The sequence below is a fragment of the Salvelinus namaycush genome, chromosome 3, assembly GCF_016432855.1.
Source record: "Salvelinus namaycush isolate Seneca chromosome 3, SaNama_1.0, whole genome shotgun sequence".
In the NCBI taxonomy this organism is placed as follows: domain Eukaryota; kingdom Metazoa; phylum Chordata; class Actinopteri; order Salmoniformes; family Salmonidae; genus Salvelinus; species Salvelinus namaycush.
This window is the reverse complement of record NC_052309.1, coordinates 42,492,483-42,520,246: the sequence shown is the minus strand read 5'-3', so window position 1 is coordinate 42,520,246 and position 27,764 is coordinate 42,492,483. Positions and strand designations below refer to the sequence as shown.

Here is a 27,764-nt window from a genome sequence, read left to right as displayed (position 1 = left end):
ATAAGATAATAGGGGCCATTTATAAGGCTATATTTACCTCTTGGATGCTTGCGCACGCACCTCAACATTCTAAATTATCTATCAATAGTATCTGGTCATGTGGTGTATAGGCGCCAAGATCTGTTATTTCCATTTACATCCAACATCTAGTGGACTGTGTAGATTTGATTGGACAACTAGGATATCGATCTGTAGTTTCAAGAGACCTTGTAACTTGTCTATGATGCAGGTTCTCTCCAATTATAGCCTAGTATTAATTCTGGTTTGTTCTCTAGGCTCTCTCCATACACTGGAAATTGTATTTTTGGTTGACAAAAACTTAAAAGAATCAAGATAGTCACTGAGGGATCTAGCACAATAATGATAACACAACATCCACATAGAAAAGAAGAGCCATGACAGATGTAGCCAGAAACAAGAGAATATAAAACTTTATCATCAATTTACAAAAACACTTTGGCAAAGGCATATTTTCGGCAGACACAAATACCACAAAATGTTTCATCTACCTATTAGTTTTCAGAAGACCTGCTGCAACAAAAGAACAAAAAAACTACATTGACAACTGTGTATTAGTAGGCTACTATAGCAACCTGGAATCACACAAATAAATATTGTTTGGAGGAACTGTCTTTTTGAATGTGCTTTGCAAATACATTGTCCTCATGGGGAAGAAATATAGTAATCAACACACCATACACTGATTAGTTTAAAAAGGAGGCAGAACACAATGTAAGCCTTTGATAAAATATATAGATTGTCAACCCAATAGCAGAAAAATATTGTGAGGTTGCATAGTAGCTTGTCTAATAAAGCAAACTAATGAGCCATATTGTTGGGTACATAGTAGCGCGTAGCTCGATTTGTACCATGCAGTCTGGCGCACCTAGACTTCTATACACCTATCCAACTACAGAAAACCATACCATCTATGTACAGTTGTTGAAAGACTAACTTAATCATAATCTAGTTGGCTACATCTTCGTGCTGTGTTCTTCTGTAACGTATGTCACTGCACGCCTGTTGCTCGTTTCTGTCCCCTCTTCCTTGGACCCCCCTCCCCTCTGCTCCCGCTTGGAGCAGGTCTGTGGTGGGCTCTCCTTTCTGGGGGTCTTTAGGGTGGTCTTTTTCTCCGTCAACAAAGGCAGCAGGGTCGTCAAACTCCGTCGTCCTCCTCGCCAGAGTCCGACTCGGGAACGGGCGTGTAGGTGGGCACAGCGTTGAACATGACGAAGCCCACGGTGATCACCACAAACGACACAATGTACAGGCCTGAGAACTGTGGCGTGTGGGGCAGAGGTAGACGTTTTGATTGATCCATTTCACAGACCCTGGATCAGCGGCTATAGTTGCTCTGTATAACTCATTTGTAACACATTTGTGAGAAGGTGTTAGTTAAACATTATGGAAGTCAGTATTTACCTCAAAGATTGGCTTGGGAGTTGGCTGTATGTTTCATATACACATGACACAATGTTACATTTTTTTATCTAATCAAACCACAGAATCCTTCTCATTAAACAGAATCCACCTTACATGCTGACCAGACCGGACACGTCGCGTGCGCGAGCGCCGCAAAATGAATTTAGAAATCCATGTTATTCAATTATTGCACCCACACTGCTCGCACGCACCAACGAGCGTCTGCGACGCCAAGGGCTAAAATAGAACGCATTCCTATTTCTGACGCAGATCGCGCTGCAAGTCCTGCCTCTCCCAATCCCTCATTGGTTTATAGAAGCAGGTACTCACGTGCCATCTCCTCATTGGTTATTCCCACGTGGGTGATTAAAAACTAACTTTGTTCCCGGTTGTCGTGGAAATACAATGAAAGTTTAGATGCAATCACCATATAAGTTCAAAGATGAAAAAGCCTGGAAGGAGGAGAGATGACTAGAAACGATTCGGTTGGCCGTTTTGTGTGGATTAATTGTCGGAGTAGAGGTGCTTGTGCATTTCAGGTAAAATAACAACTCAATGTTTATATCCCAGGACAAATTAGCTAGCAACAGCAAGCTAGCTAAATAGGACAAATTAACGTTAGCTAGCAAGAGCAAGCTAGCTAGCTAAATTGCCATACATGTTTAATGCTTTTCGACCTGTCCCCAAATGAATGTCAATGGTTCAGAGTTTGTTTTGATATTTTAACCTGCTTGTCGTGATCGCGTTTGGTGTGGGGGGGGGGGCAAAATACATTTATGCACGATAGCGCACGATGGTGCACGCGCGCAGCCGGTTTGGGTTCCGTGTTAGGCTTACAATATATGCTCTTGCTCATGGGCGTGGGCCCCTTTCTGTCCAATAAAGTAATTTCTGGATAACAATTTTGTCAATTTTGGGCACCCCCTCTGGCTCAAGAGCAAACCCACAGAAAAATAGTATATTTAACTCACAACAAAGTAGAAGAGGAAGATGCCACAGAAGAGGCTGAAGAGGTCAGCGGTGAGCAGGGAGAGATTCACTGCAGTGGCACTGGTCATCTTGATTACCAGGGGCATGAAACTGTACAGGACATACATGCAGAAGGCATAGGCCGCAAACAGTACAACTGTGGAGGGAAACACCAGGGTTCGTGTTCATTAGGCACCAAATGGAAGAAAATGGTCTGAAACAAAGAAGTGGGGAGGGACTGTCTGGACTTGTCCAATCGTGAAACGCTTACTGAGTTTTCCTTTTCAAAGCATTTTGCAACATTGTATCCTACTGAACATGCACCAGGGTTGTGTCCAGTAAAGCAACAAAAAGGAGAAAACATTTGCAACAGATTGAAATGGAGATTGTACTTCTTGGACTTCAATAAGAAATTCAAATTGTTGTTTTCTTTTTCAAAATGTTCTGCAATATGTGCCCTACTGAATAAGGCCCAGAATCTCAGAAGGGAATTCTACTGGACAAACAAAGCACTTTCTGTAAAACTATTGCACAGAGCAAAATAGCTTTATACAGAGCATATACAGGTAACTGTCAAAAATAAAGGAAACATCAACATAAAGTGTCTTAATAGGGCGTTGGCCCACCACAAGCCAGAACAGCTTCAATTCACCTTGGCATATATTCTACAAGTGTCTGCAACTATATTGGAGGGATGCAACACCATTCTTCCACTAGAAACTCCATCATTTGGTGTTTTGCTGATGGTGGTGGAAAACGCAGTCTCAGGCACCGCTCCAGAATCTCCCATAAGTGTTCAATTGGGTTAAGATCTGGTGACAGATGACCATGGCTTACATCGTTTTCATGCTAATCAAACCATTCAGTGACCACTCGTGCCCTGTGGATGGTCTTACCATAGCCAAGTTAACCAAATTAATGGCCTGCCCAGCATTTGTACACATGACCCTAAGCATGATGAGATGTTAAATGCTTAATTAACTCAGGAACTACACCTGTGTGGAAGCACCTGCTTTCCATATACAGTACTTCGTATCCCTCATTTATTCTAGGGTTTCCATTATTTTAGTAGTTACCTGTAACTAGAGTAAATTAGATTATTACCCAAATGAAATGAAAAAAAAAAAAAAAACTTGGGCATAATTGACATACCGTCACATCCAAAATGATTGGCACCCTCGATAAAGACGAGCAAAAATAAATAAATAATACAAATACTGAGCTATATTGCATGCTCAAAAAAAAAAGGTTTTCAATGGGGTTCAAGTCCGGATATGCTTCTGTTTTTTTACTGCCAAACCCATCACGTGTGTGCGTGGCCAAAAAGCTCTATATTTGTGGCGTCTGACCATAGCACCGGTTCCAATCCAAGTGCCAATGCTGTTCGTCAAACTCCAGGCGGTGCTATGATCAGATGAAATTAAAATAGAGCTCTTTGGCCACGCACACGAGCGGTGGGTTTTGTGTAAAAAAACAGAAGCATATGCAGAAAAGTACCTTACATTTTATATGTTTTTTATAGCCATACACCCACCAACCCCTCTTTTACGCTACTGCTATTCTGTTCATCATATATGCAGTCACTTTAACCATATCTACATACTACCTCAATCAGCCTGACTAACCAGTGTCTGTATGTAGCCTCGCTACTGTATATAGCCTCGCTACTGTTATTTTTCACTGTTTTATTTATTTCTTTACTTACCTATTGTTCACCTAATACCTTTTTTGCACTATTGTTTAGAGCTTGTAAGTAACCATTACACTGTAAGGTCTACACCTGTTGTATTAGGCGCACGTGACAAATAAACTTTGATTTGATATGTTATGGGCTATTTTTGCTTCCACTGGTCCTGAGGCCCTTGTTAAGGTCAACGGCATCATGAACTTTACCAAGTACCAGGAAATGTTTGGCAAAAACCTGGTTGCCCCTGACAGGATGCTGACACTTGGCTGTAAGTGAATCTTCCAGCAACACAATAACCCTAAACACTAATCAAAATCCACAAAGGAATGGTTACAATATCAACATTTTGCAATGGCCATATCAGGCTCCAGACTTGAACCCCATTGAAAACCTGTGGTTTGAATTGAAGAGGGCAGTTTATAAGAACAGACGAATGATATCAAGGATCTGGAAAGATTCTGTATGGAAGAATAGTCTAAGATCCTTCCCAATGTGTTCTCCAATCTCATAAACAATTTAGAAAAAGTATATTATTTTCTACAAGGGGAGGGTGGTAGAGTATTGAAAACAGGGGTGCCAATAACTTTTACCCCCATCTTTTTGAGATTTATTGTATTACTTTGTTGTATTATGTATTCCTCTGATCAATTGTATTAGTATAAAATATAATTTCCACATTTTTGGGATAATACAATATAGATCAGTATTCATATTATTTCATTTATAATATTTTTTGCTCATCTTTATCAGGGTTGCCAATAATTATGGACCTGACTGTATATGATTCTGACAATTGAGTTAGGGGGTTATCAAATATGGGGAGAAAATGAATTCTTACTAATTTTCCAGTTCCATTTAATAGCTGCTACTGCACTGGTTTCCAATATGGCTCTGCAACACAGGACAACAGAAGGTAAGATTGCAAATAGGAACTGTGTCGGTCGACAGACTTACAAAGCGCCTTCAAGACCATTCTGATGGGTAGATTTTGCCTAAAATAACTGCTCAAGTGATGAAAATGTGATGTCTGGATGATGTGGGGAGAAAGTACCATAATAAATACAATATGTACTGACTGATGTAGTGCACCAAACAAAAAGATAAAGGGATAGTTTGCTTTTTGAGGATAAGCTAGTGCCAGGATTCAATCTGATCGTGGGCTGTCGACAATGAGGCAGAGGTCATTTCCAATTGAGCCGACATCTGCAGCATTTTCCGTGAATGCATTCTCAGTGAACACAGTAACTTGCCTTTAAAAGCTGCATTGTCGACAAACTGCGTTCAGATTGAATCTTGGCCTAAAACGAAAGCTAAGTAAGCTTACATTTGTAAAAGTGAACTATCCCTTTAATACTGAGGGGAGAAAGGCAGGAAAGACTGTCTTTGAACCGGTTCAACACTGGAGAGAGGAGAGGGGGTGTCTTACAGCTGTATGCCGCTGATCAGGGTGCCGAACAAGCCCATCATACCCAGGAACTCCCCACGGCTCAGGTTCTTCACCGTGTACTCCTGACAAACATTTGACACTGCATACAGTGCAGCACTCACCAGCACCAGACCGTCCCCCAGCAACACATCACTGGCTAGATGGAGAGAGGGAAGGAGGGAAAGAGAGCGGGATGAAGGGAGAGAGAAGAGGGAGAGTATGAGATAAAATATAAGGTGGGAGAGAAGGAGAGAGAGAAAAGACTAACGTTATTTTAGGCAAAGTCTTTGACATGTTAGTTACGGTAATTTGCAGAGTTAATAATATGAGGAATCAGCTCTAAGGGTTTGTGATGAGAGTTTAATAATTAATAATGCCTGTTTATCTTTGCCCGTGCAGTGTTGGGCTCTCCGGATCAGAATGTATGGAACTGTTTATGTCCCAAGAAAAGGCACTGAGGTACATTTAAAGCTGTTATTCCTCTATGGATATGCCTGACTAAGTATAAAAAGGTATGTCTTCTACATCAAAAGAAGTGGACAAAAGCCTTGTCCTAGACTATAAAGCATATTTATTGGAGATTAACCTGTCTGGAAAACAGGCCCAAAGTGATATAACAATAAATTACAATAGGTAGTGTTCTCACTGGATCACGGGTCTCCCAGCCAGTAGGTTGACCCCCACACCCAGGAGACACTCCCCCCTCAGGGTATATATATATTCCTGTGTAGACCCTGACAATAATAACATAATTGATAAACGCAGTTGTCCCTAGTTACCACGGCCACAATGTCAAAATTGTCTATGTCTTAATGTAAGGTTAGAGTTAGGCATAAGGTTAGCAGTGTGGTTAAGGTTAGGTTTAAAATCAGATTTTAAGAAGAGAAATAGTAGAAATAGGCTGGGTTTATGACTGTGTGGGTGTGGTAACTAGTGACGACCGATAAACGCCAACGTTCTGTACATTACATAAGGGATAATCAATGAGGGTCTATGCGTTCTATGTAAAATAATGAACGGACGTGGAAGGTGTGTTCCACGACACGCTAGTGGAACTAACCTTCCACGGAGTTGCATTATTTTCCAGAGTTTATAATTCCTTTTATACCTTGGCTATAATTAAACACATTTGCAGGTAGAAATGTGTTCAACATCCTTTGAAGTAGCTAGCAAGTTTACTAGATAGATACAGTAATTTGCTTGGTAACCAAACAAAGATTTGCTAGCTAGCGAACAAAACCATCAGTCCTAGCATGAAAATCGAATTCAACAATGACAATGTTTTCAATTTGACTTTTGCTTTCAAAAGCAGATCAAACATGGAACATATAAGAATGAATTATAGGCATTGAATTCTACCTTGCTGATATACATGCTCTAGAATACCTTTCAAGCCAATAAGAAACTAGTGTTCAACAATGCCATGGCATAACTTGGAAATAATGGACGACGAGGCTGAACTAATCAAACGAATGACTGGGTCACGTCTCTAGCAACCAAAAGATTAGTATTTTTTATTTCTAGCAGTAAATGTGTACTTTAGTATTGTTTTATTTGGCAACTGTGGTATAAGGGGGATAAACGTCTCAGTTCAGTACATTACCTTGAAAAATGATCTCGGCTCCGCCTCGTCGTCCATTATTTCCAAGGTAATGTACAGAACGTCAGTGTTTATCCCTTACTTATAAACCGGGTAGTTTGGGTCCTGAAGATTGATTGGCTGAAAGCTGTGGTATATTGAAGCAATAAAAGCCAGAGGGGGTGTGGTTTATGGCCAATATACCATGGCTAAGGGCTGTTCTTATGCACAACACAACGCGGAGTGCCTTGATACAGCCCTTAGCCGTGGTACATTGGCCATATATCACAAACCCCCGAGGTGCCTTATTGCCATTATAAACTGTTTACCAATGTAATTAGAGCAGTAAAAATGTGTGTTTTGTCATACCCGTGGTATACCCTCTGATATATCACAGCTGTCAGCCAATTAGCATTCAGGGCTTGAACCATCCAGTTTATAACAGACATTATAAACTGGGCGGTTCGAGCACTGAATGCTGATTGGCTGACAGCCACGGTGTATCAGACTGTATACCACAGGTATTACAAAACACATATTTTTACTGCTCTAATTACGTTGGTAAACAGTTTATAATGGCAATAAGGCACCTCTGGGGTTTGTGATACATGGCCAATATACCACGGCTAAGGCATTGCATCGTGCATAAGAACAACCCTTAGCCGTGGTATATTGGCCATATACCACACCCTCGGGCCTTATTGCTTAAATATAAACACAGGTATGAAGCAAAACTACAACAACAAAAAAGTGTATACATAAAACATTTTTTTAAATGAAGCTAAATTACGTGTTTACTGTTCTAATTATGTTGGTAACCAGTTTATAATAGCAATAAGGCACCTCTGCGTTGCATCGTGTTTAAGAACAGCCCTTAGCCGTAGTACATGTATATTGGTCATATTGCACACCTCCTCAGGCCTTATTGCTTAAAATATCATGAGTACTGTTCTTACTGGATCCCTGGTCTCTCCCAGCCAGTAGGTCGGCCCCAACCATGGCACCCACCCCCAGCAGACAAACGGCCACAGCCACAAAGTGCACCAGGCGATAGCGCGTCTTCAGGAAGAACCAGGAGAGCACCATCAGCACCGGGATCACAAAGCAGTCCAGCAGCTGCAACCAGAACCACATATAGTATTTTTCAGGTATAAAATGCTGATTGCATACAAGGCAACTGAAAGACACTTAGGGCTGGGTGATATGGGCAAAATATGATATCACTGTATTTTTAAAAACATTTAACAGTATTTTATTATTTTGAATAAAAAAAAGTTCTAAATTAGCTTTATAAGTAATGCATGACCCTATAGTGGCAACACATACATTCTAACTGATTTTAATGGGTCTTTTTCCATTCTGATTGTTTTATACTGTTCAATTCAACCCAAAATAATTTCCTCATAATATTTCTAAATTTCCTGCACACATTTTAGATAATTTCCACACTAGGGCTGCACAATATGGGCAAAAAATCTTGCCCTTATTTTTAACCAAATGTTGTATCTGCGATTTGACTTGCGAATTAGATCAAAACACTTGGGTGAACTGTTGGAATCTTGGAAATAGAATGTTTGTTCTAATTCTATAGTTAGAATAAATAACACATTGAATACAGTGCTGTTTGACATATCAACAATTGAAAATGCCAGGGAGGAGTTATTGTGACAGGGTTGGAACCAAAGCATTGGTCAGTGTTTCCTAGGGGACCCTATAATCTTTGGCTACATTAAAATGTTTCTTCATGTAGCCAATATAGTCATGCTAAGCCTATTCCACTGATTTAGAAGTTGCACAAACATGCTGATTTAGGCTTACACCATCAGTGGTATCAGGTTGTATTAGCTAGCTACGTTTGCTCTGACTCAGTACATTTATTAGCTAGCTAGCTAACTAGCATTAGTGGCTAAAACGATTTAGCTAAAAGTTACTAAGAAAATACAAACTAGCTAGCTGTTTGCAGACGTAAGAAACAAACTAAGAGTAATTATAGAACACTTGAGGGTTTATATTAAGAAGCTAAGTGGAAACAATATCGTTGACTGAATGCAAGTGTCCCATGGTCAAGCAACAACAAATGCACTCCATAAGTGACAGGGGACAGGGCTAGGTCTGTGTGGAAAGTGGCATGGAGAGAGACAGAGAGCGGAGAGGAATGACTCAAGTAGCGTGTAAACTATAAAAATGGAGGTTATACACAGCATATCACATTTAACAAAACATTAAAATACCGTTATAGAAGGTAAAGTAAAAACCCAAACCGGTCTGTGCATCAACACTGGTACATCAGTGGAGGCTGGTGGGAGGAGCTATAGGAAGACAGGCTTATTGTAATGGCTGGAATGGAATTAATGGAACGGAGTCAAACGAGTGGTTTCCATGTTTGATACCGTTCCATTGATTCCATTCCAGCCATTACAATGAGCCTGTCCTCCTATACCTCCCCCCCCCACCAGGGTACATTGTGAAATATGGTATACCTCCAAGCCCTAAAGGTACTTGAATATTCATTTGTGGCACACCTGGAAAAACCGGCCAGGTGACTCAATGTATCACCTAGGTCCTAGATACATCAATTAGTGAGTCATTCTTCACCCAAAAAACACAGTATGCAACGGTATTAGAAATGTCTTACCTGTATGCTGGTCAACGTTGTAAACTGGTATGCCTTCACCACTGTGTAGTTTGCCTCCACGTCCGTCAGTCCCATAAGTAAATACCGCCACCATTTTGTTTTTAAAATCTGTAATATATTCCCATCACCTGTTAAAACAGCAAAGCGAGAATCCAGAGTGAGACAATATATTTTTTTTTTTGATGAGTTAGCAGGACTGTTGTTTTAGTCTATCTGTGTAGGCCACGGTTGTGTTCATTAGGCACCAAACGGATGAAAACAGTCTAAAACATGAAAAGACTACAAGGACTTAAAAACACTCATTTTCGTTTCCCTTGCATGCCGTAATAAACACAACCCATATAATAATTACTAATTTTTATCCCAGTAGGTAGGATTCCCAAATATCACCAATTTGATTCGGAACTATGTGGCTTCAAACTCTACTGCTAGTGTATGGTCAGGAAGACCAGGGCCTGTTTGAATACCTCCATCCTGCATCCTTCATTCCATCCTCTCTTCCTTGAAGTAATCACTGATCTTAATTGGTTGAATTGGTGAAAGTAATAAGGTTGCGTAACCTTGCTTTCATCTTTCAAAGTATGTATAAAAATATGATATCCTCAAGGAATCAACTGTAGGAAGGAAGCATTTCTAAAATATTCTAACTGGCCCCTGCAAATAATGACGAAGGTGATGATTCTCACTAATATTAGCATTTTCATACCAAAAACGAATGTAAGTCAATGTACTCAGTTTAGCATTAGCATGTGTAGAATTCAGGGCGGCGGTTTCTGACCTTTTCTGAGGCTGAGCGAGGCAGTGTAGGTGAGCAGCAGCAGGACGTAGTTGAGGAAGCTCTGGAACATGGGCGTCTCCACACCCGCTTCCGCTAGGTACTGGCAGCTGACCGCCGTACCGCAAATCAGCATGGACAGGGCCTGACCCATGGCGATGGTCTTCAGCAGACGCCTGCCAAGGTAATGTTAACATCAATCAATAAATCACTTAAATGTATGTACTGTAGAATAATATGCCCATTTTGTGTCTGTGCATGGCCTGTTGTGTCTGTGCATTGTTTGTCTTGTTGTGCTCACCATGTGAAGACGCCCTTCAGCTTGTAGCTGCGCAGCCTGGCACAGGCTGTCCAACAGCTCCTTCCATGTCCACAGTCAGAGCTCTCTGCAGGCTCAGAACCATCCATTTCCTTCTGAGGTATCCCTGAGAACCCCACCAAAACAGAAGGGGGGGACAGATTAGGGAATGAGAGAGAGATGAAACAGAGAAAGGGAACTGAACAGTTTTATTAACAATGTCTGCATCAAAGACCCAGACAAGCAGTGTGCAGTAATCTCCCCTGGAATTTAGGCCTCATTATATTGTGCTCAACTAGGCACTCTGCACTCCAAGGAAGGTAACACTGCTAATTATGTTTTTATGTGTCAATCTTTTTCATGCCAGATTAGTACTTTTTGAAAAGGAGATTAGGCCTATGTTTTTATAGCCTACAGCTCTCAACTATTCCCAGCCCTTTAATAAGAAAGGTTTTTAATCAAGGAAGACATTTCATACAGTAGCCCTGGTGGTGTGATAAAGTGAGTGGGCCTCGCTTGTTTCAATAGCCCAAATCAGATATTTAAATCTGATTTGAATGTTTTTATTAAAGGAAAACATTTAGATTTGTGGATGGCAACAACACAAATACTATTGTGCATGGTGTGCAATTGCTCCTTTGTAGATGATAAACATTTAATTAAACTAAAAACAGCAAACATAGGATTTTTACTCAACGAGCTGTCAAAATCTGAAACATTCATCAACAAACTGTCACAATGTTTTGACCACGTTTCCATCCAACCATTTCATGCGAATGATTTACCTGAAGCATGAAAAAAAGTCACGATCAGGCTGATGGAAACATGAAATGCCGGTAAAAATTGTATAAATTAACAACATACAATTTGTTCGTTCGACGTGGTGGGATCTGTTTGTGTCTGTAAAATGTAATATTCTAGAAATGGCGGTGGAAACGCCTTTATGAGTAAATACTTCAAGAGAAGAACCGAGCACCTTAGGCACGTTGACTTACTACTTAGATTTTAGCGGGAATGGATACTGATATTATAACCATCATATCGAAGTAAATTTAGAGTCACGCGATATGTTGTGTGGTCCTCCCACTACGACACGGAAAAGCTTGCAGTTTGTTAGGCTACAGATGAAATTATTGATTAACTTCACAGGGTGATGAATGTGTAAGGTGATGAGTTTCATACTCCTTTGCAATACATTTCGAGGGTCTTATTCTGGTGACATGATGATCAATGCCGTTTGACAAATACAAATAATATCGCCCTTATCCATACAAATCTCAATGTAAATAGACTACCCGCACTGTACCTGCGAGCTGTTGGCTAGAGCGCATGTGCCCAGACCTGCATAAGCTATTTATGTGTGTACTACAGCATCACGCCCAGCCTTTTATCCGCAAAAGGCTGTTTGATGGAAACATAACTGGTGGGAAAATGTGCATATTTTTTAATACAGACTTTAAAATATTCCCATGAATGTCTGTCGCAAATTGGATGGAAACCTAGTTACGGTCACACCTTCCTATTAAAACACGTGGCCAAATAAAATAAGTACTGAACACACAATCTACTAAGGCTTTCAGCCACTACAACATTTTAGACTACAAATGTAACGTGAATACAATGATACAACATTACAATCATATAACACCATACACTCACGAGCAAATCTTGCGAGGCATCGTCACGCGCGCCACAGACTAAATATCTAGACATTAAATAGAATATGGTAGTTCATCTACCTGCATAGGTTAAACTCTCCTCGGCGTTCATTTGAAGCTACGGTTAAATCGACCGCTCAAAAGACATACCATAACTCTCGTGGCCAAATACATCAGCAGGCTACAGCACCACAATGGGTAAACCTAACACACTGTTTTACGACAGGCCCAAAGGAACGCCTCCTCTTCTGAGATTGGCCAAGAGGCTGGTGTGTCACGTCAATCTCTTGATCAAGCCCATGAGCTTGCAACCAAACTATGATGTGGTGCTGAAGGGACTCCTTTCGGGCGACAGTGTAATGATGCAGACAGTTTTGATATTTGATAAGGCACTTCAGCACCTCATCATCACCACCAGATTATATAATATTCTTATCTTTGTAGGTATTTTTCTTAAAACGGCATTGCTGGTTAAGGGCTTGTAAGTAAGCATTTCACTGTATGGTTGTGCCTGTTGTATTCGGCTAACGTGACAAATACAATTTTATTTTGATTTGACCAGAATGTTGCAATATTTAGAGTTTAGACAACACCAATGACAGCTAGACTGCAACATCCATCAACTTCGTGAGATATAAAAACTAATACAAAATTTTAACAAATAACGTTTTAACTTGAGGAAAAAAGTAGTTTGAGGATCTCATTAAGCAGACTGTGGGGTGTTCGGACATGCCCTTGCCTGAGAGAGACATATATATATAAACAAAATAATATTCCATGGTGGAATGATAAGAACACCTATGTTATTGTGTAGAAACTGATATCTTGCCGTCCTTGAAGCATTCAAAACTTTGTCTTGTGTCGATTTCACTCTCCTGCAGTTCTGTGCGCCTGTTGCATCATTTTTAACCCACTGTTGCCAGTTAGCACACTATGTGAGCAGTAGGATAGACCTAGGGTTTAATAAGATAATTTCCTCTTATACTGTATTATATATACAGTACCAGTCAAAACTTTGGCCACACCTACTCATTCAAAGGTTTTTCTTAATGTTTACTATTTTCTACATTGTAGGGGGAAAAAACTATGAAATAACACATGGAATCATGTAGTAACCAAAAAAGTGTTAAACAAATCAAAATAGATTTTAGATTCTTCAGTAAGTAACCACCCTTTGCCTTGCTAACAGCTTTGCACACTCTTGGCATTCTCTCAACAGGCTTCACCTGGCATTTTCAAACAGTCTTGAAGGAGTTCCCACATTTGCTGAGCACTTGTTGGCTGCTTTTCCTTCACTCTGCGGTCCAACTCATCCCAAACCATCTCAATTGGGTTGAGGTCTGGTGATTGTGGAGGCCAGGTCATCTGATGTAGCACTACATCACTCTCCTTCTTGGTCAAATGATAGTCCCACTACGTGCAAACCAGTGGGATGGCATATCGCTGCAGAATGCTGTGGTAGCCATGCTGGTTAAGTGTGCCTTGAATTCTAAATAAATCACGACAGTGTCACCAGCAAAGCACCCACACAACATCACACCTCCTCCTCCATGCTTCACGGTGGGAACCACACATGCAGATATTATCCGTTCACATACTCTGCATTTCACAAAGACACATCGGTTGGAACCAAAAATCTATAATTTGGACTCATCAGACCAAATTACATATTTCCACCGGTCTAATGTCCAATGGCCGTGTTTCTTGGCCCAAGCAAGTCTTCTTATTGGTGTCCTTTGCGTGAATCCGGTCTTCATGGTCAAATTGCTGCAAAGACCCCACTACTAGTCTCCTCTGAACTGTTGATGTTGAGATGTGTCTGTTACTTGAACTCTATGAAGCATTTACTTGGGATGCAATTTCTGAGGCGGGTAACTAATGAACTTATCTTCTGCAGCAAAGGTAACTCTGGGTCTTCCTTTCCTGTGGCGGTCCTCATGAGAGCCAGTACCATCATAGCGCTTGATGGTTTTTGCGACTGCACTTGAAGAAACTTTCAAAGTTCTTGAAATTTTCCAGATTGACTGAACTTCATGTCTTAAAGTAATGATGGACTGTCGTTTCTCTTTGCTTATTTGAGCTGTTCTTGCCATAATATGAGCGTGGTCTTTTACCAAATAGGGCTATCTTCTGTATACCAACCCTACCTTGTCATAAGACAACTTATTGGCTCAAACACATTAAGAAGGAAAGAAATTACACAAATTACTTTTAACAAGGCACACCTGTTAATTGAAATGCATTCCAGGTGACTACCTCATGAAGCTGGTTGAGAGAATGACAAGAGTGTGAAATGCTGTCAACAAGGCAAAGGGGGGCTACTTTGAAGAATCTCAAATATAAAATATATTTGTTTAACACTTTTTTTGGTTACTACATGATTCCATACGTGTTATTTCATAGTGTTGACTCTTCACTACTTTTCTACAATGTAGCAAATAGTAAAATAAAGAAAAACCCTGGAATGAGTAGATGTGTCCAAACTTTTGACTGGTACTGTATATGTATTTTTTTTTAATGACTATAGGCTATAGGCAGGGGTTTTCTTTATTTTACTATTTTCTACATGAGTGAATGCTCCAGAATGTTAATATTTGATAATTAAGAATTGATGGAAGTTGAATTGTTATGCAATATACTGTAGTGTAGACCTATATATGAATTGTATCACTGCTTTTCCATTAGCCTATAACATTAAGAAACCAAATGGCAAGTGTATATATGAGTTATTGGCATAGGCCTGTAGAACTAAGACACTTTGTCATACTTTTGAACTGATCATATTTCTCAATGTAAAATAAAATATTTATAAACGTTCATGCCCTTTTAGGTATGATACCGTAACTCTCGCATAGCATAGTAAAGATACTTACCTGAGTTAGCCTGTTGTATTTTTCCTGTTGTATTTTTCCTGTTTGTCCAAAAGTAAACTTGGTATGCTATTTCGAATGCGTCAGTGCGAGCGAGGCTAGGACTCCAAAATAATCAAATTTCCTCAGTCGCAGCGCACGGGGAGAGACCACCAGTTGATTTTTCGTGCTATTTTAAATTAAATGTTTTAATGAATGTTTAGACACATTTCACTGCACACAATATATTATTACTTATTTTCCAGTGTTTCATAGTTTTTAGTGGGTGACATTATTTTTTGATAAGTATATATTATTAGACTATTTCAACATTCATTTTAATTGCATGTATGGATTTTGTTTAATCTAGTTTTTTTTTTAAACGGAATATGATGATAAACCATCAGGAAGCATGCATGTTTTTCTCCAGATTTTGTTCAAATCCTTTTAGCAACTACAACCCCGTAAATATCGCGAGATTGTTCGAGGGAATAAGTTCATGTTCACAGCCCTGAACATGGCGACGTCTAATTTGCTAAAGGTAGGAACCTGCTCAATTCAATACATTTGATTTACGTTACATGAATCATTGTCTGTTGCATAGTTGAGAATATCTTACTCTACATTGCTAAGGGCACATACCTGAAGATGGCCTTGCAATATAGGTGATATGATGTTCTGTTGTTTGCCTTGCTAGCAATGAAAAGACTGCTATTTACTCCTCTTATTGACGTTCGTTAGCCTGCCAGTAGTACACACGTACATAGCTAGCTTCGTAACAGTTAGCTAACACTATCATTTAACTTTACATGACTATCGTTTACTAATTAACTCATTAGTTAACGTTAATCACAAATGGTCGTCTTTTTCATGAAAACAAATTAGTTAGCTGCTAGCCAGTTGGACATCTGGCATGGATGGCACAGTAACTAGCTAAGTTAGTGTCTGCTAGCGTTAACTCTACTGTATCAGTGTAACTAGCTAGTTACAGTACTGTAGTTATGTCTGATAAAACACTGAATCACTGCCTGGCTTTGATTTTCAAGCCACCGAAGGTAGGCTAAAGCTACTTGCCAGCCACATCCCGATAGTTACGATAACGTTATTTATCAGGACACACTGGCGCAAAATGTATTCTATATATTTTTTGAGGGGGGCTAGCTTACTGATGTGTGATACAATTTAGACCTATTTGATGAGGACCTATAACTAGGCATATCTACTACACTACTATACAACACTCCCTCACATAAGAGCCTACTGTAGACTGGATGTAGTTACACATCCTGGAAAAACAGATGCTAGTAAATCAGGATTGAAGCACCTTTCAGGTAGTGGGTTGATAACTGTTGGCATGGCTTGTCTAACGGCACTTGTGTTGTTGCTAATGTTAAAGTAGGCCAACTTGCCTAGTGCCTAAACATAAAGCAACCACTGGGATGTCAATGATATCAATTGTATGTCCTTGATTTCTCACATCCTCCCTTCTCATGTGCTTCTCAAAGCACATTGGAGCAGAAAATCTGAGGTTGTTGACATATGATATTCTGTTTTGAGAAGGAGGATCAAATAAATACAATTGCGGTTCACTCTGGTGTTGTCATAACTGCTAGGAAGCCTATAGCCAGAAGTGACACTTCTACCCTTCTCACCCAGAACAAAGGCTCCCTCCAGTTCGAGGACAAGTGGGATTTGATGCGTCCCATCGTTCTGAAGCTGCTCCGTCAGGAGTCAGTCACCAAGCAGCAGTGGTTTGACCTCTTCTCGTGAGTATGGCCACGCAGTCTGTGTTCATGTGCTCTGTCATAAAGAAGTTGTATTCATTAGTGCACACCAAGTTTTGCAATGGATATTGTAAACAAGTGTTTCTTATTAGACAAGTCCAGGCAGTTCGCTTCTGTTTGGTTCCTAGTGAATATGACCCAAGAGCCTGTTGCAAAGGTTCAAATAAACATTTATGGTGTAGAAGAGATTGCCTTACTGACAGATATATTAAGGAATTGTGGTGTCGACTCTATCCGTTATTTTTCTATCTTCAACATTCGGAACGTTTCGCGTCACTTAATAGACTATACCCCAAGAGAAAATGCTGTCATTCTGTTAACTCCAGGCGTTTCCATTAACACCTGTCTCAACTGTTAGACTGACAGATGGATTGAACTACATGTCCCTCTCCTCCAATCCCCTCATCCGATCTCTTGGTTTCCATAGAGACGTCCATGCAGTATGCCTATGGGATGACAAGGGACCGGCCAAGATCCACCAGGCCCTGAAGGCGGACATCTTAGACTTCATCAAGCAAGCACAAGCGGTAGGTAGGCCTGCTAGGTCTTGCTACCATTGAATGGACTGTGCTATTTATTCCCTCGCTGAGTACCACTAATGCTAGCTAGCTATCAAGCTAGCTGTGACAGTAGGCTACCGAGTAACCACGCAGTCTACTAGCCTACCCCTGAGAACCAACATTTTCATTGCTATATAATCCATAACAATGCCCTCAAATGCTCTCACATGTGTTGAGTAACCAAGCAGACTGTCTATTACCCCCAGTTTTTCAACGCCATAAAGTCCATAACAGGGCCCTGCGCTCTCCCCCACAGCGGGTGTTGAGTCACCAGGATGACACGGCACTGTTGAAGGCCTACATCGTGGAGTGGAGGAAGTTCTTCACACAGTGCGACATCCTGCCCAAACCCTTCTGCCAGCTGGAGATCACGCTCATGGGCAAACAGGGCAGCAACAAGAAGTCTAACGTAGAAGACAGCATCGTACGGAAGGTGAGGAAATGGGGAGGAAGAAATGGGATGGGAAATGCGAGAGATGATCACTTGCCAACTGGGTAGCAACAAGAACTTGAGGAAGAGGGGAGGAGAGTGGGAAAGACATCACATTGTAAACAGGGCAGCAGCAGTATTTGGCTGTATTTGTAATGATATAAGAGGAAATGTTGCTGCCTATAGATTCCCTCTATCCCTGCTCATGTGTACATGTACTGTATCTTCTATTACCTTGTAGCTTATGGGGTGGAAAGGGGAGTAGGATGTAGTGAGATTAGGTAACATCCGGAGGATTGTCGGTTCAAATCCCGAGTGACAGGGACAAAATTTCGGTGTGTGAACCAGCAACAGGAAGGATACTGTTGTCAAATCATGCCATCACCTGCAGTTGTACCCTTGAGCAAGGCACTAGATTAAGCAAAAAGACAAAAGGACATTTTTTAGATATATGGGCAAAGTAATGTTCTTCTAAACTTAATTTTCTATACCCTCAGCTCATGCTGGACACGTGGAACGAGTCCATCTTCTCCAACATCAAGAACAGGCTGCAGGACAGCGCCATGAAGCTGGTGCACGCCGAACGCCTTGGGGAGGCCTTCGACTCTCAGCTGGTCATCGGCGTCAGGGAGTCCTACGGTGAGCAAAACATCACTGTCGCCTTTAGCTGTGAGAGAATGGTGTGTAATGAACACGAGCCAGATCTTTGGTGTATGTAGACCATACCAATGGATTGATTCACCAAATCTCTCTGCCAAATTGGATTTCTCTGTAATGTGAATTTTGGTGTGAAGCCCCCAATGACAAATGCAGGCTGTACGTGAAAATGTGAGGTACTCAAATTTTTGAATTTAGCTATGTAGTGTGAATGACAAAAATGTGCTATTTACCCCACTCCACAAAGATGCCTGTAATTCTCCTGGGTTTTGTTCATAACTCACCAAACGGAAGAAAACCTACTGAAACCGGAAGGGACTGATTGGACTCATCCTTTAAGAAATGGTCATTTCTAAAATGTTGCATGCTAATGAACTTGGCCCCTGGGCACCTCCATCCCTGTTTTCCCTCTGCAGTGAACCTGTGCTCAAACCCAGACAACAAGTTGCAGATCTACAGAGATAACTTTGAGAAGGCCTACATGGACTCCACCGAGAGATTCTACAGAACACAGGCCCCCTCCTCCCTGCAGCAGAACGGAGTACAGAACTACATGAAATACGTGAGTAGTACTAGGATCCTGTAACTTTTCCAAAATTCCCAGATGGTTTTCTGGAAACTCTATAGTTAAAGGACTCCTGGACTTCCTGCTTATTCTCTCCCTTTTCCAGGAATTTTCCAACTGGGATTTCTGGAAAACCTGGGAATTGTTGTAAACTTACTCTAATTTTGCAACCCTAAAAAGGCCCCTCGATCATACACCACATGTCAAGTTATAAGCTGAATTCCAAATGGACATGCCAAGTCCAAACCCCTCAGATGCTCATGTAGATTTGAAACATTTGAATAGGTGTAAGCCATATGGCGCAAATCCTTTGCTGCCTATCAGATGGCAAGGTGAAGCAATGACCACACTGCTTAAACATATCCAATCCTTTCAGGTCTACATGAGTGGCTAGGGGTTGTTTTGGATTTCAGTGATTACAGCGGTCGAAAACTATCGGTCTGAGACAAGTACGGTTTCTGCAGTTCCTTTGTGATTTCTCAGTACGGTTACAAAATAATATTTGGCCTCAGGATAGAATAAACAGGAAATTCAATACTCTTCCAACTGGGATTTCTTAAAGCTGAGAATTGAGAAAGTTATTGGAATTTTGCAAATCTATTTCTCAGCAACTCTGTCTATTCTAGGCTATCCATCTGAGGGGGAACCAACATGTGTATCTCTGTGTGTTCTAACAGGCAGACGTCAAGTTGAGAGAGGAGGAGAAACGGGCGTTGCGCTATTTGGAGACGAGACGTGAATGTAACTCTGTACAAGCAGTGAGTAAACTAAACTCTGCAACAACAAAAAAAGAAACGTCCCTTTTTCAGGACCCTGTCTTTCAAAGATAATTCGTAAAAATCCAATTAACTTCACAGCTCTTCATTGTAAAGGGTTTAAACACTGTTTCCCATGCTTGTTCAATGAACCATAAACAATTAATGAACATGCACCTGTAAAACGGTTGTTAAGACGCTTACAGACGGTAGGCAATTAAGGTCACAGTTATGAAAACTTAGAACACTAAAGTGGCCTTTCTACTGACTCGGAAAAACACAAAGAAAGATGCCCAGGGTCCCTGCTCATCTGCGTGAACTTGCCTTCGGCGTGCTGCAAGGAGGCATGAGGGCTGCAAATGTGGCCAGGACAATAAATTGCGATGTCCGTACTGTGAGACGCCTAAGACAGCGCTACAGGACGGACAGCTGATCGTCCTCGCAGAAGAAGAGGTGACTCCGGGATGCTGGCCTTCTAGGCAGAGTTCCTCTGTCCAGTGTCTGTGTTATTTTGCCCATCTTAATGTTTCTTATTTTTATTGGCCAGTCTGAGATATGGCTTTTTCTTTGCAACTCTTCCTAGAAGGCCAGCATCCCAGAGTCTCATCTTCACTGTTGACGTAGAGACTGGTGTTTTGCGGGTATTATTTAATGAAGCTGCCAGTTGAGGACTTGTGAGGCGTCTGTTTCTCAAACTAGACACTCTAATGTACTTGTCCTCTTGCTCAGTTGTGCACCGGGGCCTCCCACTCTTTCTATTCTGGTTAGAGCCAGTTTGCACTGTTCTGTGAAGGTAGTACACAGCGTTGTACGAGATCTTCAGTTTCTTGGCAATTTCTCCCATGGAATAGCCTTCATTTCTCAGAACAAGAATAGACTGATGGGTTTTAGAAGAACGTTCTGTTTCTGTCATTTTGAGCCTGTAATCGAACCCACAAATGCTGATGCTCCCGATACTCAACTAGTCTAAAGGACAGTTTTATTGCTTCTTTTAACAGTTTTCAGCTGTGCTAACATAATTGCAAAAGGGTTTTCTAATGATCAATTAGCTTTTTAAAATGATAAACTTGGATTAGCTAACACAACGTACCGTTGGGACACGGGAGTGATGGTTGCTGATAATGGGCCCCTGTACGCCTATGTAGCTATTCCATAAAATCAGCCGTTTCCATCTACAATAGTCATTGACAACATTAACAATGTCTACACTGTATTTCTGATCAATTTGATATTTTAATGGACAAAAAATTAGCTTTTCTTTCAACAAGGACATTTCTAAGTGACCCCAAACTTTTGAACGGTAGTGTATATAAAATTTACAAAAAGCTTTAATTAAACATCGAATTTGGCCTTACTGCTATTAGCTCGTAGAAACACATTGAATTTAAGATACCTCAAATCATGCTTCCTTTGACTGTCTCCTATATCTGAGAGAGAGCTCTGGGGGAATCACCAGTATACCTTTGATGTGGAAATGTATTTTTCACTTCCATTCATTTTTCGGCACGGTACTGGGTTACCATCAGACGAGTCCCGTGACACTTGTGGCGGTCGTTGAGCGTAATGGAGAACACCATCGGGTTTGTGAGTCTCGTATTTTTCATATTAGTTTGTAGCCTAAACCGTTCGGACACTACAGACGTTTCCGTGAGAAAACATTACTCCCCCCACGTCTCCTGGTTTGGCAAACACTCTTGTAGCTCTACCGCCTTCCACAGCAGGAGTGGAAGGCTGACGTCGGCGGCTGTGGTGGATTGAGACACAGCCCATGCAGCCCATGCATCTCTAACTTAAATTGATTGATTTTGATCTTTTAAATTGTCTTAATAAGATTGACACAGGTACGTCCATCGACTAGGGGTTAAAATTCAATATTGGTGCACAATTTCTACTTAAAATATCAAAGAGGTGCAACATGTACTCTCTTCCTGGAATGACCCTGCTGCTATTGATATGATTGAGCCTGGTTCCCCTCTAGGTTTCTTCTTCTCTAGGTTTTTCTTGCCATTCTCCTTCTGCTTGCTCTTTGGGTTCTAGGCCGGGTTACTGTAAAACCACTTTGACAACTGCTGATATAAAAAAAGGCCTCAAATCAATTAGATTTTGAAATATGTGATGAAGAGATGAGCGACCCATGGTTTTTCTATTCCCCCTCAGCTGATGGAGTGTTGCGTGAACGCCCTGGTGACATCCTTCAAGGAGACCATCTTGGCCGAGTGTCCTGGCATGATCAGGCGAAACGAGACAGAGAGTGAGTACGGCCGGAGCGCTCCCGGCACCAAAGGCTCGGCCAGCTCAGGTTTGCAAACCAGGAAATGACCTCGCCGTCCTCCACTTCCTGTTTCAATTTGTCCTCGTCAACCAACCAAAGGCTGCCTTTGCCCATTCCGTGTGTGTTATTCAACACATTGTCATCACCCCCCAAACATCAGTGTCTGACCATAAACCCACCTTGTATTGTGTATGTCCTGATAGTTTTAACCAGGAGTCTACCTACTTACGTGTCACTAACCAATGTGTGCCTTTGTGGAGCATCTGTTTGTTTGGTGTATAGCAGTAAGATATAGAACTTGACCTTTTGACTGTAAAGTCTAACTGACAATATTATACCACCACTGTGATGTTTATAACTTCAAGGGCTGGTTTACTGTACAGAGTCCTGAACTAAAAAGCATGTTGACTGGAGAATCAGTCAACGGAAACCAACCTCTAAATACGGGTTATTCAAATCTGGCCATCAAGCGCTGCTGCGTACCCCTTGTTCGATACTATAATCTAGAAGTAGAAAACTAGAATCTATAGACTAGCCGCAGTATCTTACCATGGAGAGTGTTTGACTGTAGCTTTCCTCCACCTTATAGAGCTCCATCTCATGTTCTCTCTGATGGACAAGGTGCCTAGTGGCATCGAGCCCATGCTGAAGGACTTAGAGGAACACATCATGTCTGCTGGGCTGGCCGACATGGTGGCCTCCGCCGAGACCATCACCTCGGTGAGTGCTACACATACATAAGCTGCTTACACACACACGCGCACAGATATGTTACACTAACAGAGATATTAAATACATTTGTGTTGTATTTACTGAAAGGTGACAGGAACAATCCACTAGTCTTTGTATTTTTCTCTGTGTGTGTGCGCGCAGGACTCTGAGAAGTACGTGGAACAGCTCCTCACCCTTTTCAACCGCTTCAGTAAGCTGGTTAAAGATGCCTTTCAGGACGACCCTCGCTTCCTCACAGCCCGAGACAAGGTCAGCACAACGTTTTTCCAGCATTGATTCAACATTGCCAATGAATGTAAGCGCAACGTTCTTTCAACGTTTGTCCAACATTGACACAACGTTGTCAATGAATTTATGTGCAGTATTTGTAGTTGTCACTGTATATGTAACAAATGTTTTTTTTTTCTTAGGCTTACAAAGCAGTTGTGAATGATGCTACTATTTTTAAATTGGAAATTCCGCTGAAGCAGAAAGGGTAAGAGTTCTACTGTATGCCTTAATTTCTTCACTGAATTCAAAATTGATACCGGCATACTGTTGAAGGCTGCTACAATATTTATTGATGTTGCACTTGATAAAACTGTGGGAGCATTCAACAAGGTGCGGGGTGGATCTTTCGTTTTTTCATGGGAAAAATGTTACACTTCTGAACTGTTAATTGCTTAATTAGTGAATGCCTGAACGTGTGAGTTTACGACACTGCTCTACTTTCTCTGTACTGTCTGTCTGTCAGGGTGGGGCTGAAGACTCAGCCAGAGTCCAAGTGTCCAGAGTTGCTGGCCAACTACTGTGATATGCTGCTGAGGAAAACCCCGCTGAGCAAGAAACTTGCATCTGAGGAGATCGAGGCCAAGCTCAAGGAAGTGGTACGTACGTGTGTGTGCACTCGCGCATAATGATTTGATGACTCCAGCAAGCTTTCCTTAAGGCTTCGGCCACACGTGTGTACTCGGATGAAATCGTATGTGATGTACATCATTGGTTATTGTCCTTCAGAAGTATATCTCAAGTCAACAAGTTTCAGTTTGTGTTTTTTTGTCAGACAATCATCATCTCTTGTCATTCGTCCAGCAGCAGATGACTCCCGTTTAAAAAAGCATTGACCCAATCAGTGTGCAAGCGGCCTTGGGCTGAGGACAGCGTGTTGCTTTCACCTTTACATCGCTCAAGAGTATGTGAGCGAAGCGAGCCCAATTTGACTGGAGCGAGATTCCCAAAGGCTGGAGCGTCCGCCTTCTCACCCGCTCCAATTTCTCTCCAGTTGCGCTCACTTCAGGAGCTCAGGGCATGCCTGGCCCAGCATGCATTTGTAGTCTACTTGTGTGCTGCTAATAGACCCTTGCTTTAGCTACTGTCATGGAGTTTGCTAAATATTTTCACAAAGAAACTGATAAAACACACAGGTGCTAAATCAACGTGGCTTACAAAGTTGAGAACCAAGAGAGGGAGTGCGGTGATGTAGTGTGTTTGCCAGATGGCATGGTGCTAAACTGTTAGGTTATAGACTGGATGGCATTGTTCTACGTGCAGGATATGGCAGTTGTTACACGTTGGCTACATGAAACAGCTAAAGAATCATTGTGGAATCTGAAAAGACACTTCTCCCAAAAGTATGATGTGTACTTACTATGTGCTCATGCTAAAATAACTGTCATTGTAGCAAAGTGTTAATAGAACAAAAAGTTTATAATCGATACAATAGGCCATATTCCCACTTTCAAGGAGCTTTCCGTTTTGATTAGGTTATTTTGCCTAAAAACCTTCGTCTGCCTATATAAAAAAGCAACTCTGCCTCTCTGCCCAACCTGGCAAGAGTGGCCAAAGGAGTGTTTAGCATCCCCAGTGGTTCTGCAAGTGTGGAGAGGATATTCTCCGCTGCTGGCCGGCTCTCCAGGCACCATCGCATGAGCCTGAAGCCCCAGACTGGCCAAACTCTTGTTTCTAAAAATGAGTTCAAAAAATGAATTTCAAGTCATTTTTCATTTAGTTTGTGTTTAATTGAAAGTCACTGCCTATTTGTGCAATTTATAAACTATAATTATTTTAATACAATGTTTACAGTGCATTCGGAAATTATTCAGACCCTTTTTTTCCGCATGTTACGTTACAGCCTTATTCTAAAATTGATTAAATAATTTTCCCCTCATCAATCTACACAATACCCCATAATGACGCAGCAAAAAGTTTTTTTGCAGATGTAAAAAAAAAAGACATGCCTTATTTACATTAGTCTTCAGACCCTTTGCTATGAGACATGAAATTGAGCTCAGGTGAAACCCTGTTTCCATTGAGCATCCTTGATGTTTGTACAACTTGATTGGTGTCCATCTGTGGCAAATTTAAATTAATTGGAAAGGCACACCTGTCTATGTAAGGTCCCTCAGTTGACAGTGCATGTCAGAGCCAAAACCAAGCCATGAGGTCGGATGAATTGTCCGTAGAGCGCCGAGACAGGATTGTACCGAGGCACAGATCTGGGGAAGGGTACCAAAAAATGTGTGCAGCATTGAAGGTCCCCAAGAACAGTGGCCTCCGTCATTCTTAAATGGAAGAAGTTTGTAACCACACACTCTTCCTAGAGCTGGCTGCCCAGCCAAACTGAGCAATTGGGGGAGAAAGGCCTTGGTCAGGGAGGTGACCAAGAACCCTGATGGTCACTCTGACAGAGCTCAGCTCCTCTGTGGAGATGGGGAACCTTCCAGAAGGACAGCCATCTCTGCAGCACTGCACCAATCAGGCCTTTATGGTAGCGTGGCCAGACGGAAGCCACTCTTCAGTAAAAGGCACATGACAGCCCACTTGGACGTTGCCAAAAGGCACCTATAGACTCTGACCATGAGAAACAAGATTCTCTGGTCTGATGAAACCAAGATTGAGCTTTTTGGCCTGAATGCTAAGCGTCACGTTTGGAGGAAACCTGGCACCATCCTTATGGTGGTGGCAGCATCATGCTGTGGGGATGTTTTTCAGCAGCAGGGACTGGGAGACTAGTCAGGATCGAGGGAAAGATGAATGGAGCAAAGTATAGAGATCCTTGATGAAAACCCTGCACAGGACCTCAGACTGGGGCGAAGGTTCACCTTCCAACAGGACAATGACCTTCACAGCTAAGGCAACGCTGGAGTGGCTTTGGGACAAGTTTCTGAATGAGTAGCCCAGCCAGATCCCGGACTTGAACCCGATCAAACATCTCTGGAGAGACGCTCCCCGTCCAACCTGCCAGAGCTTGAGAGGATCTGCAGAGAAGAATGGGAGAAACTCCCCAAATACAGGTGTGCCAAGCTTGTTGCATCATACCCAAGATGACTCGAAGCTGTAATCGTGGCAAAGGTGCTTCAATAAAGTACTGCGTAAAGGGTCTGAATACTTATGTAAATGTGGTATTTCAGTTTCTTTTAAAATGATTTAGCGATCATTTTGTTAAAGGAATTTTATTCCTATGTTTATCAACCAATTCAATTAAAACACTCTGCCCATAGATAAGAATTTGTAAGATAATTATCAGCATTAAATGGACAGAAACCAGTCTCAAAATCAATCAATCAATAGCGTTTATTCTCGAGAGTACTGATCATAATACATTTTACATCAGGTTATATAATAAAGATGATGTCATAGGTTTTAATGTCCATCCTCCTCTCGGATACAATGGCAGTACAGTTAGCGTTCTCATTACTGTCTGCCACCTGTTCAACTATCTGCAACCAACCCAAGGTCTTTCCCCTCCCTGGGTAGAGACATCATTCTAGCCTGTCTGAAGATAAACCCATTCTTTCTAACAAGGAACACATAACATTCAACATTATGATTATAATAAGATTCATTCTTACAGTATTATAGTAGTATTCTGTTTAGTTATAATTCTAAGTCAAATGTATACATATTTTAGTCATTAAACACAAAAATCCCATAACACATTTCTAAAACGTTTTGTTTATCATTTATGGGGTATTGTGTGTAGATTGAGGTGGAAAAAATGAATAAGGCTGTAACAATGTGGAAAAAGTGAAGGGGTCTGAATACGTTCCGAATGAACTCTAAATGCTGCACGCTTTATGTCCCTACCAGACTATTGTGTCGCACTCGCAACAGCTTCACAATGCGTTTCTTTGTAGGCTATAGCCTGGAAATAATTGAAATAATATAGCTGTAATCATTCCTTTTTGTTCCTTCTTAGGCTCCCTGTCTGGCTCCTGACCTATTTAGTGTTTCTATGATGTTTAATACGACATGTAGCCTATGTTCGCTTCTTACATCCATGTTTATTCAAATACTTTTCATTCAAATCCATGTTTCGTATTCAATACTTTAAAAACATTTGGTAGGTCCAGGTAGTCACAAAAATAGATGGGTGTTTGTTAATGTGATTTTAATGGAAGAAAATTTGGAGCAGATTTATTTTTGTGTGTGAGCGTGGAGCGGTTTATAGCGGAGCAGTTGAAAAGGACATGAGCAATGACATCCGTTCACATACTATGTGTCGCTCACCCCCCCCCCCCCCCCTTCATCTTTAAGTTTAGTGTAGTCGTTGCTTTATACTCAGTACCTGCTAAAACTAAGTGAGAAATACAGAGGGATGCTGTATTATACCTCTATGTATTCTTTTCAGATCTGCAGACACTTGTTTCTTGTTTGGATGGGACGATCTTAGCTGGGTCATGTTCATTAGACACCAAATAGAGGAAAACAGACAAACCGGGAGGGACTACCG

At 41.3% G+C, this 27,764-nt stretch overlaps 2 protein-coding genes across 3 annotated transcripts in view; one reads left to right on the top strand and one right to left on the bottom strand.

Moving 5' to 3' along the window:
- Positions 1-403: 403 nt before the first annotated feature.
- On the bottom strand, positions 404-12,639 carry LOC120031589 (solute carrier family 35 member F2-like). Its single transcript, XM_038977400.1, has 9 exons — positions 12,531-12,639; positions 10,795-10,918; positions 10,497-10,669; positions 9,719-9,846; positions 8,040-8,199; positions 5,505-5,661; positions 4,917-4,969; positions 2,394-2,548; positions 404-1,279 (listed from the first exon to the last, which is right to left on the bottom strand). The coding sequence occupies exons 1-9, from the start codon at positions 12,559-12,561 to the stop codon at positions 1,157-1,159; spliced, it is 1,104 nt and encodes a 367-aa protein (XP_038833328.1). The 5' UTR covers positions 12,562-12,639; the 3' UTR covers positions 404-1,156.
- Positions 12,640-15,788: 3,149 nt separating this feature from the next.
- LOC120031571 (cullin-5-like) overlaps positions 15,789-27,764 on the top strand; it is a 33,367-nt gene continuing 21,391 nt past the window's right edge. Inside the window, exons 1-12 of one of the 2 annotated variants that reach the window (XM_038977391.1) lie at positions 15,789-15,839; positions 16,955-17,064; positions 17,510-17,609; positions 17,899-18,075; positions 18,570-18,711; positions 19,146-19,291; positions 19,972-20,052; positions 22,207-22,300; positions 22,911-23,041; positions 23,195-23,302; positions 23,464-23,528; positions 23,787-23,919. In XM_038977391.1, the coding sequence (XP_038833319.1) occupies positions 15,798-15,839; positions 16,955-17,064; positions 17,510-17,609; positions 17,899-18,075; positions 18,570-18,711; positions 19,146-19,291; positions 19,972-20,052; positions 22,207-22,300; positions 22,911-23,041; positions 23,195-23,302; positions 23,464-23,528; positions 23,787-23,919 (1,329 nt within the window). In that variant the 5' untranslated portion in view covers positions 15,789-15,797. Of the gene's footprint in view, positions 15,840-16,954; positions 17,065-17,509; positions 17,610-17,898; positions 18,076-18,569; positions 18,712-19,145; positions 19,292-19,971; positions 20,053-22,206; positions 22,349-22,910; positions 23,042-23,194; positions 23,303-23,463; positions 23,529-23,786; positions 23,920-27,764 lie in introns of both variants that reach the window. The other variant, XM_038977383.1, reaches the window with a different exon arrangement.

Coding starts and splice junctions, on each gene's coding strand:
- LOC120031589 (XM_038977400.1), bottom strand. CDS start 12,561: ATGAACGCCGAGGAGAGTTTAACCTATGCAG. Junction 10,919..12,530: donor GGAGAGTTTAACCTATGCAG/GTAGATGAACTA, acceptor TGGGGTTCTCAG/GGATACCTCAGAAGGAAATG. Junction 8,200..9,718: donor CAACGTTGACCAGCATACAG/GTAAGACATTTC, acceptor TTCTGGTTGCAG/CTGCTGGACTGCTTTGTGAT.